The sequence below is a fragment of the Aquarana catesbeiana genome, linkage group LG04 (assembly GCF_042186555.1).
Source record: "Aquarana catesbeiana isolate 2022-GZ linkage group LG04, ASM4218655v1, whole genome shotgun sequence".
NCBI classification, from domain to species: Eukaryota; Metazoa; Chordata; class Amphibia; order Anura; family Ranidae; genus Aquarana; species Aquarana catesbeiana.
Genome location: NC_133327.1, coordinates 473323838 through 473342850, shown reverse-complemented (window position 1 = coordinate 473342850; position 19013 = coordinate 473323838). Strand labels below are relative to the sequence as shown.

The 19013-nt window shown below is 39.7% G+C and overlaps 1 protein-coding gene across 9 annotated transcripts in view; it reads left to right on the top strand.

Annotated features, from left to right (window-relative positions):
• The window catches only part of SFT2D1 (SFT2 domain containing 1), a 790079-nt gene that overhangs the window by 620803 nt on the left and 150263 nt on the right, over positions 1–19013 (top strand). For all 9 annotated transcript variants that reach the window (XR_012243942.1, XM_073627597.1, XM_073627599.1 and 6 more), the window contains one exon: positions 11318–11347. Coding sequence is in view for 8 of the 9 variants with exons in the window: in XM_073627597.1 (XP_073483698.1) it covers positions 11318–11347 (30 nt within the window). In the remaining variant the exon portion in view is untranslated. The remainder of the gene's footprint in view (positions 1–11317; positions 11348–19013) is intronic.

Genomic DNA, 19013 nt, shown 5'->3' with positions numbered 1-19013 from the left:
GGGGCTTGATATCGAGGTTTTTCTGGGGTGGCAAAAAAACACGAATTGCTTAATCAGTCCTGAGTAGGAGGAAAGAAAAAGGAGGGCTTGCACTTCCAGATTTTAATAAATATTATAAATCGATGGTACTTACACGAGTAATAGAGTGGTCAAAGGAGATCAATGATAGGAGGTGGGTAACTATAGAACACAGTTTGTGTAATAGAGATTTAAGTCACATTATTTGGAACCCTCCCAAGTTTAGAGCACTGGGCACGGAGACTGCGGCACTAACACATAATTCTTTAAAGATTTGGGACCAGGTCCACACCCAGAATAAATGGACATACAATTCACCTTTGATATATTTGAAAGAGAATATCTTTTTCGAACCAGGTAGGAGGGAGGTGGGAGGGAATTGGATTAAACGGGATAGTACACAATTAAAAGACGTAATTAGAGAAGGGAAAATATGCACGTATTCTGATTTAAAAGATAGGTCAGAGAATTTCTCTATTGATCCATGGAGGTACCTCCAGCTGTCTTTTCATCGGGAAATTGCCGAAACCACTCAGAAGTGAGGAAGAGTACAGACCACTTGAGCAGCTCTGTGAGAGGGAGCAATCGAGGGGCCTTGTCTCTCAAATCTATAAGATTCTGAGCGAGGGGGAAGGGCTGGAGGTGCCCCCGTACATCAAGATATGGGAAAGGGAGTTAGGGTCACGGTGTAGTAATTTCACATTAGGAAAGATTTTGAAGATGCTACATAAATCAGCAGTAGATAGTAAGAAGACAGAGATAAATTTCAAATGCTTAGCAAGGTGGTATGCCACCCCAGACAAAATAAGTAAGTTTGACCCGGCAAAATCGAAGGAATGTTGGAGGGGGTGCGGTGCTGTGGGAACGATGGCACATGTCTGGTGGGAGTGTGCCGTCATCAGAACTTTTTGGGAAAAAATTATAAAACTAACTAAAGCTATTACGGGCAAAACTTTGGTAGAAGATCCATGGGTTTGTCTGTTTCACGGCACGGAAGAGCCCATAAAACAATATCAAAAATCTATTGTACCCATTCTGCTGGACGTGGCCAAGAAGCAGATTGCGATGAATTGGCTGAATTCAGACCGCCCAAACATCCGAGATTGGCTCTTCTGTATAAATGAAATATACAACATGGAATGTTCAGATAGTGAGGGAGTGGAGCCAGATGAGGGGAATGCTCCGGCGGATAAATGGGCATTATGAAACATTCCAGGGAATGTAAATTTTTGATCAGGGTCATTTGGGTAGTTTCTGATGTCATTATTATTGATAATAAATTGCTTCAGCCAAACACTAACCATGAGTGAAAGAAATGTTTTTGTGTTATCATTCATATTCTCTGAAAAATGGCCAAGAAATCATAAATTCTGCCAGGGTGTGTAAACTTCTGAGCACAACTGTATCTTTGCAGGTAAAAAAAAAGTACTTTTTTTTTTTTTTACATTGCATCCTATAAAGCATTGCACCCATGATCAGCAGATCACAGGTGCAATGGAACCTGCAGGCTCTTAGTACACTGTCTGTCTGTACCTCCAATACAGGCAGGCAGTTACTGAATGGCAGTAAGAATTAATGAACTACGAGATCACTTCGCAGTTCATTGAGAACTACAAGGTGTTAGCTGGCATGGCTGACGGTACTTGTAGTCTACTGGCTTGGCCGTGTAGGTGGAGCCCTGCACAGCCGATTGTGACAGTGGGTGCAGGGAGTGGATCCCCCGCCTGCTGCCACAGAGCTGGCGGCAGGAGGTGGGTGGATAGGAGCAATGCTACATGTTACACCCTAAATATGGGTGGAACATGTAACCTGCTTCTGAAGGTGAACTTATCCTTTAAAATCCACACATGATCTTCAGTGCTCATAACATGATGCCTAAATGAATATCCACTTAATCTTTAGTGCTCCAAACATGCTACTTATATGACCTGCCCCCTCACCTCCACACTGTGTGCAATAAATATGCTCACGTGGGTCAAGACCTCTAGATTATAGGAGGTCGCATGAGATCATGTTCAAAGCACACACCATACATTGGCTGATCAATATCCCCCACTCCTTCACTGTTCCTGAGCTTCTCAATAATAGATCAGCAATATACGAATACAGGATATCAGTAAAATGAATAAATAGAATACAAGAAAAATCGGAAAATGTATATTAACCCTTTCACTGCCAGTTCCGTACGGCGTACAGACCTACAGCACTGTTTCTAGCTGGCCTCATTCCTTCTTCTGCTATAAACAGACAAAAAATGTATGTATAGTGGGGACGGAAAGTATTCAGACCACCTTAAATTTTTCACTCTTTGTTATATTGCAGCCATTTGCTAAAATCATTTAAGTTCATTTTTTTCCTCATTAATGTACACACAGCACCCCATATTGACAGAAAAACACAGAATTGTTGACATTTTTGCAGATTAAAAAAAGAAAAACTGAAATATCACATGGTCCTAAGTATTCAGACCCTTTGCTCAGTATTTAGTAGACGCACCCTTTTAACCACTTGCCGACCGGGCCATAGCCGAAAGACGGCTACAGCGCGGTCGGCTTATTCTGGGTGGACGTCCGTGGGACGTCATTCCAGAATGTTGCTCCCGCGCGCCCCCTGGGGCACTCACCCGGAAACATCCGTGACCTCCGGACCCGGCGCATCACGGATCACAGTAAATAGCCGCTGATTGCGACCATTTACCACGTGATCGTTCCATCAAATGATGGAGCGATCACTTGTAAACAAACCAGAGTCACGTCATGGCGCCGGTTCCTCCCTCCCCTCTGTGTACCGATCGGTACAGTGCAAGGGGAGAGGGGGAGAGATGGCAGCAGCGCTGTGGGCTGGATGTTTAGTGCCCACAGCGCTGCTCAATGTCAATAATCTGCAATACTCTGCAACACCGTGCAATACTCTGCAACATTGTGCAATACTCTGCACCACTGTGCAATGCTCTGCCAATAGTCTGCAACACTGCAATACTCTGCAACACTGCAAAGCTCTGCCAATACTCGTCAATACTCTGCCAATACTCTGCAATAAATTTTAACAGAAAAAAAAACTTTTTTTTTTTTTTTTAATCGAATTTTCAGTCTTTTTTGATTTATAGCGCAAAAAATAAAAAACCCAGCGGTGATTAAATACCAGCAAAAGAAAGCTCTATTTGTGTGAAAAAAAGGACAAAATTTTCCTATGGGTACAGTATTGCATGACTGCGTAATTGTCATTCAAAGTGTGAGAGCATCGAAAGCTGAAAATTAGTCTGGTTAGGAAGGGGGTTTAAGTGCTCAGTTGTCAAGTGGTTAATCTAATACAGCCATGAGTCTTTTTGGGAAAGATGCAACAAGTTTTTCACACCTGGATTTGGGGATCCTCTGCCATTCCTCCTTGCAGATCCTCTCCAGTTCTGTCAGGATGGATGGTAAACGTTGGTGGACAGCCATTTTTAGGTCTCACCAGAGATGCTCAATTGGGTTTAAGTCAGGGCTCTGGCTGGGCCATTCAAAAACAGTCACGGAGTTGTTGTGAAGCCACTCCTTCGTTATTTTAGCTGTGTGCTTAGGGTCATTGTCTTATTGGAAGGTAAACCTTCGGCCCAGTCTGAGGTCCAGTCTGAGGCACTCTGGAGAAGGTTTAAGTCCAGGATATCCCTGTACTTGGCCGCATTCATCTTTCCCTCGATTGCAACCAGTCCCTGCAGCTGAAAAACACCCCCACAGCATGATGAGCACTCTGGAGAAGGTTTAAGTCCAGGATATCCCTGTACTTGGCCGCATTCATCTTTCCCTCGATTGCAACCAGTCCCTGCAGCTGAAAAACACCCCCACAGCATGATGGTTGACTTTCTACAAATTTCTCCCATCTCCCGACTGCATCTCTGGAGCTCAGCAACAGTGATCTTTGGGTTCTTCTTTACCTTTCTTACCACAGCTCTTCTCCCCCGATAGCTCAGTTTGGCCGGAGGGCCAGCATTAGGAAGGGTTCTGATCATCCCAAACGTCTTCCATTTAAGCATTATGGAAGCCACTGTGCTCTTAGGAACCTTAAGTGCAGCAGAATTTTTTCGTAACCTTGGCCAGATCTGTGCCTTGCCACAATTCTATCTCTGAGCTCTTCAGGCAGTTCCTTTGACCTCATGATTCTCATTTGCTCTGACGTGCACTGTGAGCTGTAAGGTCTTATATAGACAAGTGTGTGGCTTTCCTAATCAAGTCAAATCAGTATAATCAAACACAGCTGGATTCAAATGAAGGTGTATAACCATCTCAAGGATGATCAGAAGAAATGGACAGCACCTGAGTTAAATATATGAGTGTCACAGCAAAGGGTCTGAATACTTAGGACCATGTGATATTTCAGTTTTTCTTTTTTTAATAAATCTGCAAAAATGTCAACAATTCTGTGTTTTTCTGTCAATATGGGGTTCTGTGTGTACATTAATGAGGAAAAAAATGAACTTAAATGATTTTAGCAAATGGCTGCAATATAACAAAGAGTGAAAAATTTAAGGGGGTCTGAATACTTTCCGTCCCCACTGTATGTATGTCTAATCTACTACTGGAACATTTGCTACCTATTCTTACCAATATCATTAATTCTTATCAACCTTACTGTTTTATTAGTTATTCATTTTTACTCATTGGTTTTTATACTCATCTTACCATCGATCCCCATTTTATTCAAGCGTTGAATGTATTTCATAGAGTCATGCCCCGTACACACGATCGGACTTTGTTCAGACATTCCGACAACAAAATCCTAGGATTTTTTCCGACGGATGTTGGCTCAAACTTGTCTTGCATACACATGGTCACACAAAGTTGTCGGAAAATCCGATCGTTTTGAACGCGGTGACGTAAAACACGTACGTCACGACTATAAACGGGGCAGTGGCCAATAGCTTTCATCTCTTTATTTATTCTGAGCATGCGTGGCACTTTGTCCGTCGGATTTGTGTACACACGATCGGAATTTCCGACAACAGATTTTGTTGTCGGAAAATTTTATATCCTGCTCTCAAACTTTGTGTGTCGGAAAATCCGATGGAAAATGTGTGATGGAGCCCACACACGGTCGGAATTTCCGACAACGAGGTCCTATCACACATTTTCCGTCGGAAAATCCAACCGTGTGTACGGGGCATTAGAGTGCCACCTTAGTGGATCATGTGACTGGGCGGGTTTATCTTCTAAGCACACATATACCACAACCAAGATGGCGTTTTGTCAGCTGCACTTCAGAGACACGGACGTTTAGGAGAAAACCACACTCGGATTTTGCTGCAGGATTACTATCATGCCTGTGTTTATGCTCCCTTTGTGAGTAGTTTCACTTTTGACTTATCATTAAATGGTTTACCAATATTGCACTAATGCCACGTACACACAAGCAGACTTTTTGACGGACTAGGTCCGGTGGACAATTCGTCCGTGTGTGGGCTCAAGCGGACTTTTTTTTCCCCAAAAGTCAGACGGACCTAGAAATAAAACATGTTTCAAATTTTTCCGACGGACTCGAGTCCGGTCGAAAAGTCAGCTCGTCTGTATGCTAGTCCGCTAGGGCAGCTATTGGCTACTGGCTATGAACTTCCTTATTTTAGTCCGGTCGTACGTCATCACGTACAAATCCATCGGACTTTGGTTGATTGTGTGTAGGCAAGTCCGTTCATTCGAAAGTCCGTCAAAGTCCGCCGGACCTAGTCCATCAAAGTCCGCCCGTGTGTACGTGGCATTAGAGGCGCTGTGTTTTTTTTCCTCCTTCTGCTATAAGCTCATGGTCACTTCAGTGACCATGAGCTTATAGCAAAACTGTTCAGCATACTTTGCTGAACAAACCAATAGCCCTGATCAGCGAATGACAATCCCATTATCAGAGCTATTCCCCCAAAAATGGACACACCCCTCTACTGGTCGCTGTTGCCTCTGTCACTTTGCAGCAGTTTCACCTGCCTCCACATACCCTGCACCCCCCCCCACCAGCAGCGATCGCCAGTATTGATTGATGGTGGCTTCCCTGCAGCTGCCAGCTTCCCCCCATGCCCTTCCACTGGCTTTAGGTGATGAAGGGAAGCCACAGTAATATAAAACAAATAAAGTCAGCACTCGGGGGGCTGGTCAAACCCCCCCTTTCAGTTGCTTCCGTGTTTACCCGATCCCAGGAACCCCCTACATGCTGTAATATCCCTCCTCCCCCTCCCACTGACTGTAGCTTCTACTGGGCAAAGTAAAGCTGTCCTGTCAGGATGGAGAGCGGTGTGTGTGTGGGAGGAGGGGGGCTGGTAAGCAAGTGTTTACCACCCCCTTCCTTTCCTTGGCTGGACATAGTGAGTGATCAGTACTGATAACTCCTATGTCCATTGATCAATTAAGGATAGTAAACAGTGTTTACTATACTCCAGTTTTGTGATTGAATAGGAGTTTCTCTGTTCATTCAAGTACAGAGCAGCTGAGGATGCAAATCTGTCTTCAATCCCTTTCTCTGTCTCAAAAAAGAGACATCAGTGGTCTCTTTAGACCACTGGTATCTCACCAAAGACACCCCCCCCCTCCCCCCTAAAAAATTCAAAATATTGAAAAATAAAATTGTAAAAAATTGAAAAATAAACAAAAAAAACACCATATTAAGGTCTTATTCACACAAGGCGTACTACAGCATACACCCCAGCAAGGCCATGTTTCTCTGCTCAGCCATGCACAGGTGTTCCATGCATCCCTTTGCAGGCCATCCCATTGATGTAATTTGGAATGTAGTTTCTGCACGAACATAGCCGTTGCTCCCAAATTGACATCCATGTGGGTCTGGGTGCATGTCCTCATGCATGAGCTCATATTGTCTGCGTTTGGGGTTGTGCACCAACAAGGATCTCAGATTGGGAGCAGCACCTGTGCCTATGCAGCCGCTGTATCCCAATTGAAATGAGTGGGGATGCATGGAACACTTGGGCATCCCCATGTGGGTAAACACGGCCCTCCATGGGCATATACTTTAGTACACCCCATGTAAGTGGGTCATAGGTATTTAGCAACATTTTTGTAAGTTATGTTTAATTTTTGTGCACCAATAATGATTTTAGTGGGGTTTTTTTGTGAAAATAGTGGTTTTCTAAACATTTGCGCAACTATTGGAGTGCCTAAAAAAATCTGTAGCACATTTTTTTAATTCTACAGGTCAAGCTTTAAGTGAAAAATTAAGACCTCCAAATTTTTTTTGAGAAATTTTTGGGTACATTTGATTTTCGCAAAAAGGAGCAATTTAAAATTTACAAATATTTGTTATTTTTTAACTCAATACTGGTTTAGCTTTTATATTTGGCAGGAATTTTGTAAAATTTGCTGTGCATGTATCTGTTAATAATGATTTTAGTGTATTTTTAGCGAAAACATTGTTTTGATAAACATTTGAGCAAATATCACGTGGCCTTAACAGTCAATAGCACCTTCTATTTATTCTACAGGCCATGTGCTTTTTAGAAAATCTATGGTTTGGTGGGTCTTTCACAAACTCTAAAGAGGTGTAAGGGAAAAAAAAAAGCAATGGAAAAATTGTAAAAATGGGCCAGCAGCTGAGTTTAAAAGTGGACCGAACTTTTACGTTCGATTTTTACCATTTCGCAAAATGGCGCAATTTTAAATTTACAAATATTTGTTATTTATTAACTAAATTTTATGTTTTAGTAAGAATTTTGTAAAGCGTGCTGTGTTTTTATCTGCTAATAATGATTTTAGTGTATTTTTAGCGAAAATATTGTTTTAATAAACATTTGCGCAAATATCATGGGGGGCCTTAAACAGTAGCACCTTCTTTTTATTTTACTGGTCATGTGCTTTCAGAAAATATATGGTTTGGGGGGGTCTTTTACAAACTCTAAAGAGGTGTAAGGGAAAAAACAATGGAAAAATTGCAAAAATGGTGCGGCCAGCTGAGTTTAAAAGTGGAGTGAAGGGCCTGGCAGTGAAAAGATTAAAACATACAGAAGTGTATTTATAAAAACTCCACATACAACAGGTAAAATAAGCATTGAACAGGTCACCATTTTTCTAGGTAAATATATTTCTAAAGGTGGGAACATCACGGTGTGGGGCTGTTTTTCAGCATACAATACTGGTAAACTTCATATCATTAAAGGAAGAATGAATGGAAAAATGTACCAAGACATTCTTAATAAAAATCTGCTGCCATCCACCAGAATGATGAAGATGAAACGAGGGTGAACATTTCAGCAAGACAATGAACACAAAGCCAAGGAAACTCAATTGGTTTCAAAGAAAGAAAATAAAGCTGCCTTACTTGAATACAATAGAACATCTATGGAAAGAACTAAAGATCAGAGTTCATAGTAGAGGCCCACGGAACCTTCAAGATTTGAAGACTGTGTGAAAGAATGGCCCAAAATCACACCTGAGCAATGCATGCGACTAGTTTATACAGGATGCGCCTTAAAACTGTCATTACCAACAAAGGATTTTGTACGAAGTATTAAATACATTTCAGTTAGCGTGTTCAATACTTGTTCCCTGTGCCATTCCATTTTATTACACATAACTTAATTTCTGAACTTGTTTTGGTTTCTTTGTATGTCTGAATCGCATGGGTTGTTACCGACGTGTTAAATTTCATGTCAATAGCACCTTTAGAAATTATATTTACAGTGCCTTGAAAAAGTATGCATACTCCTTAAAAATTTTCCACATTTTGTCATGTTAGAACCAAAAACATAAATGTATTTTATTGGGATTTTATGTGATAGACCAACACAAAGTGGCACATAATTGTGAAGTGGAAGGAAAATGATAAATGGTTTTCATTTTTTTTTTACAAATATCTGAAAAGTATGGCGTGCATGTGTATTCAGCCCCCTTTACTCTCATACCCCTAACTAAGATCTAGTGGAACCAATTGCCTTCAGAAGTCACCTAGTTTGTAAATAGAGTCCACCTGTGTGTAATTTAATCTCAGTATAAATACAGCTGTTCTGTAAAGTTCTCAGAGGTTTGTTAGAGAACCTTAGTGAACAAACAGCATCATGAAGGTTAAGGACCACACCAGACAGGTCAGGGATAAAGTTAAGAAATTTAAAGCAGGGTTAGGTTATAAAAAAAATGCCAAGCTTTGAACATCTCATGGAACACTGTTCAATCTATCATCCGAAAATGGAAAGAGTATGGCACAACTGCAAACTTTTTGGCCTAAAATGAAAATGCTATGTGTGGCGGAAAACTAACATTGCACATCACCCTGAACACATCATCCCCACCGTGAAAACATGGTGGTGGCAGCATCATGTTGTGGGGATTCTTTTCTTCAGCAGGGACAGGGAAGCTGATCTGAGTTGATGGGAAGATGGATGGAGTCAAATACAAGGCAATCTTAGAAGAAAACCTGTTAGAGTCTGCAAAAGACCTGAGACTGGGGTGGAGGTTCACCTTCCAGCAGGACAATGATCCTAAACATACATCCAGAGCTACAATGGAATGGTTTACATAAAAGCATATTCACGTGTTGGAATGGCCCAGTCAAAATCCAGACCTAAATCCAATTGAGAATCTGTGGCAAGACTTGACATTTGCTGTTTAGACACTCTCCATCCAATCTGACAGAGCTTGAGCTATTTTGCAAAGCAGGATGGGCAAAAATGTCACTCTTTAGATGTGCAAAGCTGGTAGAGACATACCCAAAAAGACTTGCAGCTGTAATTGCAGTGAAAGGTGGTTTTACAAAGTATTGACTCAGGGGGGCTGAATACAAATGCACACCACACTTATCACATATTTATTTGTAAAAGATTTGGAGAACCATTTATCATTTTCTTTCCACTTCACAATTACATGTCACTTTGTTGTTGGTCTATCACAAAAAACTTCCAATTAAATACATTTACATTTTTGGTTGTAACATGACAAAATGTGGAAAATTTCAAGGGGTATGAATACTTTTTCAAGGCACTGTACCTAGAAAAAAGATGAAATGTTATGCCTCCTCAAAACATTGAAATAAAATCTTCATTGTGCATTCACCTCTAAAGACTTGTGAATGACACTCTTTCTTTTGGACTATATATACTACAGGCTTGCTGCGTACACGGGCCAATTTTCCCTCTGGTGGCAAGCCCTGGATTATCTATAAGAGATCTGTAGGGAAATAAAGGGGAATACTTTATGTACTGGCACAAGGGGAACATCCTATTCACTATACCCTATATATAAGGGGAAAAGACTAAAGAAAAATGAATATCAATCCAATATATAAAATAAATATGTTAATAATTGAAAAATACATAGAATAATAAAACTGTGAAAAAAGGGGAAGGTGAAGTGGGGGAAGGGGCACTAATCCAATCATACAAGTCCACTAAAAACATAAATCATTTCTCATGAGTTGCTAATAAAACAGTTCAATTTAAACTCTATATTCAGTCCTTTAGAAGCCAAGACCTGAGAGTTATATATCCAATAGGATTGAGTTTGGCTTAAAGCCCTAATAAAACTGTTGCTATGGTTTTTAAATCCTCTCTTAATGATGTAAATATGCTCCCTTTTCATAGAGATATGTCCATCATACTGGACATAGCCGAGAGATATGTCCATCATACTGGAGATTACACAGGCATGCCAGTATATATACAACTGCTTCAATAGAGCATGAAATACAATCTCAAATTTCAAATCTTATTTCAGCAGTCGTTGCTTTAAACTACTTCATTCTCCTTAAGTTCCCTCTTGTTTCCTTGTATGCGTAGAATTTTCTACAAGAGAAGAAGACAAACTGATTAAAGGGGGTGGGGGGGCAATAACACTTTCTGTTACCTTATCCTAAGTGCGGGAGCCTTTCTGTATATGAATTTTGGATTTTGGAGTTATGGGGCCCAAATTTATATACTGTTTCAGAATAGACCAATGCCGTCTTCACAATTTTTTTATGTGGAGAAGAATGTGGATTCCTTTTCATGGACCGGTGCTTGGATGTAAGTATGCATATATCATGCATGACGATCCCAAATCACTCTAGCAGTTGCTGCAGTAGTAGATAGCAGCAGTCTTCTGGGTTTGGTGCCAAGTGGCTGCCCTTCTGTATATAAACTATAGGGGGGTTGCCTGCACTGCTACCAGTCAGAGAAAGCCTTGTATTTTTAAATAAATACAAGGAATTCTCTGATTGGATGAGGTGAAGAGGCAGGGCAGTGACATCACAATCTTCACTAATATAGTACATTTTCTAAAATAATATAGATATTTTTGTATTGTAAGTTGTATGCAAACGTTAAACATTTTAATATTTAATGTGATATTTGTAATATTTTTTGCAGGTACAGCATCTCCTACATTCCATTTGCAAGGTAAGATGATAAAACTCTAACCACCTCAATCCGCTCTTTTGTAATAAAAAAAAAGGGGGCTAGGGGTCAGATGCTATTTACTGGAGTGCCATTTATAAATGGCGCTGCAGTAATTGGATGTGAGCAGCCAGTACACCCGTGAATGGCTGTAATAGAGTTGTCATTGGACAACTCAGATCATATCACAATGTGCAAAGCCAATCAGAGTTGCTCTGTACTTTGTGATTGCTATGAATCAATCACAGCCATCACAAGTGTAAACACTGTGAAGTGCAATCACAAGCAGGAAGGAGGATCACGAAGAATCGAAGGTGGAGATGGGGGTCTTTAACCGCCACCGATGCGGGTGCGTAGCTCACAGAGCTTGCAGCAGCGATCGCTGTGTCTGTGAACACAGGGGATCACATTACTGGGTACAGTGCCAATTAAATTGTAAATAAAAGAAATTAAAAGTAAACATCTGTTCTCTCTCCTCTCACAGAGATCACCTGTCAGAGGAGAAGGAACCGTTACTGTAGCATGTGAATAACACACAGCCTGTCACACAGTGTTAACACACACAAAACACAAGTGCCAGGCTGCCCACAGTGTCCCTGATCACTGCCCCCCCCCCAGTGTAATGCAAATAAACATTGCAGCCAGCCCCCTGTCTCAATGCTGTCAGTAACACCCCATACCAGCATCCTGATCACCGCCATATACCATACCAGCATCCTTATCACTGCCATACTCCATACCAGCATCCTGACCACCGCTGTACCTTATACCAGTATCCTGAGCACCACCATACCAGTGTCCTGATCACTGCCTTACGCCATACCAGCATTCTAGTCACTGCCATACCAGTGGCCTGATCACCATCATATGTCATACCAGCATCCTGATCACCGCCATACCCCATACAATACTGCCATATCAGTGTCCTGATCATTGCCATACCAGTGTCCTGATCACCACCATACCAATATCAGCAGAGCCAGCATTTCCAATTGTTTCCACTGTACTGGTGCTCCAAGGCCTCCAAAAATGTGATAGGTAGTCGGGAAATTAGATGTGTAATTTATGCATCTAGAAATACTTAAGATGCCCCTTGGATTATGTGCCTCTCTGTGTGGGTAGGCTGTGAAAATCTCACACCTATGTTATCCCAAAACTTGGGAAATGTAGCAGAATGTGTTTTGAACTGTAATTCCAAGTATGCCTTGTGTATTAGAAATATCCTTTTAATTGACAACTTTGTAAAAAAAAAAAAAAAAAAAATACATTTTCATTTTCTTTCCACATTTTCCCAAAACTTGTGGCTTGTTAGCTTGGGGTGTGGTCATTTTGTGAGTGTTTCCAATGTCCTGGTGCTCCAGGGCATGCAATAATGGCATAGTCAGGAGATTAGATGTGTAATTTATCCCCCTAGACCACCTTAGGCTGGGTTCACACAGAGCGGATCCATTGGATGGACTCTGCTAGCTCAGCAGAGGATCGCTCCGTTAATCCCCGTTGAGCAGGCGGATGACAGGTCCTTCTCTGCTCACTGTGCAGGGACAGACTTGTCAGAGCCCTGCTGTTCTCTACATATCGCTATCCGTCTGTTTTGAGTGGATCTTGTTGAATCGGATAGCAGGTGGGTGTCAGCGAACACATCTTTGCTAATATCCGCCTGCCTGTAGAAGTCAATGGGTAGTGTATCCGAGCGGGTCAATCGTGTGAAGGGGCCTTAAGGGTGCTTCTTGGATGTTGGACGCCTCTGTGTGGCTATCCCCATACTCAGTAGGAGTAGCAGAATGTGTTTTGGGGTTCTAATTCTTAATATGTCCATGCTGTGTGTGAGAAATATTTTATTAAACTGACTTTGTGTAAAAAAAAAAAAAAAAGATATATATTTTCATTTTCTTTCTGAAAAATAGTCCTTCAAAAGACTTACCATTGTAGCATCGCCATACTCTGAAGCAGTAGCAGAATGTGTTATGTTGTGTGTTTCTAAGTATGTATATGCTGTTTGTGTAAAATACATTCATTACGCATTTTCCAAAAACCTGTGGCACAAAATTACATTTTCAAAAGGTTCGCTGTGCCTTTCATAAAATACATTGGAGTGTTTACTTTCCAAAATGTGCTAATTTTATGAGTGTTTCCATTGTCCTTGTGCTCCAGGGATTCCATAAATGTGATGAGAGGTGTAGCAGAATGTGCTTTGGGGTGTAGTTGTAAGAATGCCTATGGTGCATGTGAAAAATAACTTGTTAAAATGACAGCTGTGGCTCAGTGTATATTATTTAATCTGTGTGAAAGTTATAGAGCCTACAAACTATGGTGTGTATATATAGGGCTTCAACTACTGATTATTTTCATAACCGATTAGTTGGCCAATTTTTGTTTTGAATAATCGAATAAAACCCTCAAAAAAGTTTAATTTAGTTTTTATGTAAAGTTTAAAAAAATATAATGTATTCTTGAATATATATATATACAGTGGGATAATACTGACGACAAGCTGTTAATCACATTTATGCAAAACAAGGCAGGGAATGGGAAAGCAGGGATCCTCAATACAGAGGTCAGTAGTCTGAATAACGCCTGTGGAAGATGTAGATAGGGGGAATAAGTCCTAAAAACAGGCAACAGATGGTGATCCAATGATGATGATGAGGGACAGTTCTGAACTTAGGGCAAGCCTCTTGAGGGAAGCAGAAGCAAACTCCAGGAACATGTAAAACAAAGATAGAGATGCCACTGAGAAGTAAACTGTATAACATTTAATAAAACTAGGTATAAAATCGCTTACATCTGGGTAATTGAAGTGAGGCACATCAGTGAGTACTGTGGGGTGAGTTTCTGCGCTGGCTGGGTTTCTACTGTGGTTCGTTAGCCTGGGCTCCTGTGGGCGCCGTTCATCACCTAAATGTATTGGCTGGAACGCATGTGGACTGCAGCAGCATTTGACGTCACCGAAAGTGATGCAATGCATTTCGGAGCGTGCGCACTGCCGGTGATAACGACAGGCGCGCTCCTTTTTCAAGCTGACTATGCAGGAGTATGAGTGCATTTTATAAGGGGCATTGATTGGAGGATGCGGTGTGTCAATTACCACACACATTGTTGGACAGTTCAAAGAGCCCTCTAGTGGTCAAAAGGGTAAGGTTTTAAATACCATGTATGGCGAACATGGCGCCATCTTGTGGCTAAGAACTAAAAATGCTTGTGAATGGTACATGGTAAGGTTACCAATGTTAAGTGCAGACAAAACAATGATAAAGATATATAATACAAATAAAATTAAAATAAAAACAGAGTCAGACATCATACATCTTACACAACAGCCAATTGGGGATGAGTGTAAGATCTGGGGATTACGTGATGTGTACTGATAATGAGAAATAGATACGATTAAAAAAATTAAAATGGATGAACGTCAAAAGAAAAAAACACATGTTGTAAACATGATGGTGGTAATGACAATGACTTCGCACATGTTGTGTGTTAATATGTGTAAAAAAATACATACACACACGCATATATATATATATATATATATATATATATATATATATATATATATAATATATATTATATAAATATATAAGTATTCAGACCCCCTTAAATTTTTCACTCTTTGTTATATTGCAGCCATTTGCTAAAATCATTTAAGTTCATTTTTTTTCCTCATTAATGTACCTTAAAGGCACTAAAGAGAATACAAATGTATGTAAAAATCAATTGAGAGATAAAATAAAACACTGATACTGAATATGGTCTTGATAAATGGAAGAACAAGATATACATGTATAGATACAATGTCCTATACCCGACGTGTTTCAGAGCTGGTTGTCGTCTCTTTCATCAGGGGTTAGCAGGATGTTAGTAGTCTATAAAGTTCAAATACAGGTAGTCAAACAATAAATCAATACATCTACCTGATAATACACTGCTAATTAAAATAAGTATACACTTTTAAACTTCCATCTATTCCAGTCAAATATGCATGAAAGTTCCATGTTCACATTAAATACACTGTCACACAAAGTCTCTCAACAACTCTGCCTGCCCTACAGCTGCTTTCAAATGGATAGAGAAAACAAGATGCAGGCGCCTCTTAAGTAAGACTGTAGTATTTAATAAATAAAGCATATTAAAAACACTCAAATTTTAGTATTGTTAAACAGGCACAGTAGGGTCCGGTTACACCAATCTCCATCTCAGCTATCAGCGGGGATTATGTCCTGTGGATCGATGTATGGCCGGCGTCCTGACCAGCAGAAGTCTCTCGGCGTTCAAGCAAAATCCAGAGCGAGGCTTGGAGAGCAGCTGGTGGATCACAGGAGAGGGTTGGGATGCAGCGTGTGGTGGGATGATGTCATGGACGTGATTGTGACGCGTTTCAGAGCATGCGCACTAAGGAGATGTCTGTAGTTGCGCGCTCCTTTGTCAAGCTAAGGTGAATGGGCTGTGGACAGCCTTTTATGTGCCTTGGTGGCGCTGCCACCCAATGGGGAAATTGTAATAGCACTCTATACATACAAATAGAGGCTTACAAGATTTAAATTAGAAAAAAACACACTGGAAAGATATATACATACATATCTCTCTGTATAGTTCAAAACAAAATAGTATAAAACTATAGACATGGATCTTCAGTGCAAGGATATCAATATTAAAGATATTATGTAAAAATATGTAAACACTTTAAAAACAAACAGACATAAAAAATCATATGACTCAATTGCGGATTGATTATATATATATATATATATATATATATATATATATATTAATATAAGCTGACGAGTTATATCTGCAAGCATAAATTGGGTGGTATTAGAAATATCGCTATAAGTAGTACTATATAAGGAGATTGTTATATAGCCATACAAACTGCCAGAGCATACCTACATGTATGAAGTATAATAAAGGTATTTATTGGAATTTGGAGGGAATAAATTGATCTTATTATGAACATAATGATATTATTGATTATTTTATGGAAATTTTTATTCTTATTTTTAATCTAAAATAAATTTTATATATATATATAGATATAGATATATATATCTATATCTATATATATATACATACATAATGCAAATCCTTAAACAATCCATGTTAATTCCAGCTTGTGAGGCAACAAAACACAAAAAAATGCCAAGGGGGTGAATACTTTTGCAAGGCACTGTATGTATGTGATGGTGGGTAAGTGAGATGGAATAGGGGCAATTATCGATCATGCAGAGCATGATGGGAAGAGTAGGGAATGCAGTGGTTTTTAAGTACTCTGGACACCATGATATGAGATGATCCCAATGTGAGCGACCCAGTGATGTTGAGACAGGCTTGCAGCTGGCATTGCTGAGGATGGGGCTCCTGGTTGCTCACATTGGCATCATCTCATATCAACATTCTGGTATGAGTATATACACACATAGAACTTTTGGCATTATTAATTCTAGCATTCATTTATGTTTATGCACCATTTTATCATGATATATTTACATGATTTTCCGTTTCTGCTTTCTTCCATATACACATAGAGAGTTTTATATATATATATATATATATATATATATATATATATATATATATATATATATATATATATATATATATATATATATATATATACACACACACACACAGTGGGGACGGAAAGTATTCAGACTCCCTTAAATTTTTCACTCTTTGTTATATTGCAGCCACTTGCTAAAATCATTTAAGTTCATTTTTTTTTACATATATATATATATATATATATATATATATATATATACATACATACACACAGTCGTGCTCATAAGTGTGCACACACAGGTTAAAATGGCAATTAAAGGTTAATTTCCCACATATATAGCTATTTAAATCACAATTAGTGTCTGTGTATAAATAGTCAATGAGTTTGTTAGCTCTCACATGGATGCATTAAGCAGGCTAGACACTGAGCCATGAGGAGGTAGAAAAGAAAAGTCAAAAGTCCTGCGTAACAAGGTAATGAAACTTTACAAAGCTGGAAAAGGATATAAAAAGTCAATAAAAAGCCAGTCAGTACTGTTCAATCACTTAATAAGAAGTGGAAAATTTGGGGATCTCTTGATACCAAGCCAAGGTCAGGTAGATATATATATATAGAAATATTTCAGCCAAAACTGCCACGGGAACTGTTCAGAATACAAAGAAAAACCCACAGGTAACTTCAGGAGAAATACAGGCTGCTCTGGAAATAGATGGTGTGGTGGTTTTAAAGGAGCACTTGAACAAAAAAGAGCTGCATGGTCAAGTTGCCAGAAAGAAGCCTTTACTGTACAAGTTCCACAAAAAAGCCTGGTTACAATATGTCACATGACTAGGCAACAACACCTTCACATGACTCTTTTTCTGGCATTGGCGCAGTAAAGGTTTCCTTCTGGCAGCTCAACCATGCAGCTCTTTTTTGTTCAAGTATCGTTCAATTGTTGCTCCTTAAAAACAACCACACCGTCTTTTTGACCTGAGCAATTCTTTCGCTAGTTGTGGCTGCAATCTTTCTTTGTCTACCTGACCTTGGCTTGGTATCAAAAGCACCCCTAATTTTCCACTTAATAAGTGATTAAACAGTACTGACTGGTATATTCAAGACTTTAGATATCTTTTTATATCCTTTTCCATCTTTGTAAAGTTTCATTACTTTGTTACGCGGGTCTTTTGACTGTTCTTTTCTACCCCCTAATGGCTCAGTGTCTAGCCTGCTTAGTACATCCATGTGAGAGCTAACAAACTCATTGACTATACACCGACACTAATTGTGATTTAAAAAGCCACAAATGTGGGAAATATACCCTTAATTGCCATTTAACCTGTGTGTGCCACCTTCTGTGTCTGTACCAAGGCCAAACATTCCAGGGTATGTAAACTTTTGATCAGGGTCATTTGGGTAGTTTCTGTTGTCATTATGATTTAAAAAGAGTAAACAGAGTTGATTGATAATAAATGGCTTCAGCCAAACACTAACCATGAGTGTAAGAAATGTTTTTGTGTTATTCATATTCTCTGAAAAATGGCCAATAAATCATAAATTCTGCCAGGGTATGTAAACTTATGAGCACAATTGTATATATACGTACGTGTGTGTATGTATTTGTCTACACATATTGACACACATGTGCTGAGTCATTGTCATTACCACCATCATGTTTACATCATGTGTTTTTTCTTTTAGCGTTCATCCATTTATTTTTTATTTTTTTAGCATATCTCTTTGCCATTATCAGTACGTATTATGTAATCCCCAGATCTTACACTCCTCCACAATTGGCTGTTGTGTAAGATGCATGATGTCTCATTTTATTTGTATTATTTATCTTTATTATTGTTTTGCCTGCACTTAACATTGGTAACCCTACCATGTACCATTCATGGGCATTTTTAGTTCCTAGCCACAAGATGGCGCCATGTTCGCCATACATGGTATTTAAAACCCTATTAGACGCTCAATAGGGGGGCTCTTTGAACTGTCCAATAATGTGTGTGGTAATTGACACAGCACATCCTCCAATCGACGCCCCTTATAAAATGCACTCATACTCCTGCATAGTCACCTTGAAAAGGGAGCACGCCTGTCATTACCAACAGCAGTGCACACGCTCGGAAACGCCTTGCATCTTTTCCGGTGACGTCGGATGCCGCTGCGGACCATGTGCGTTCCAGC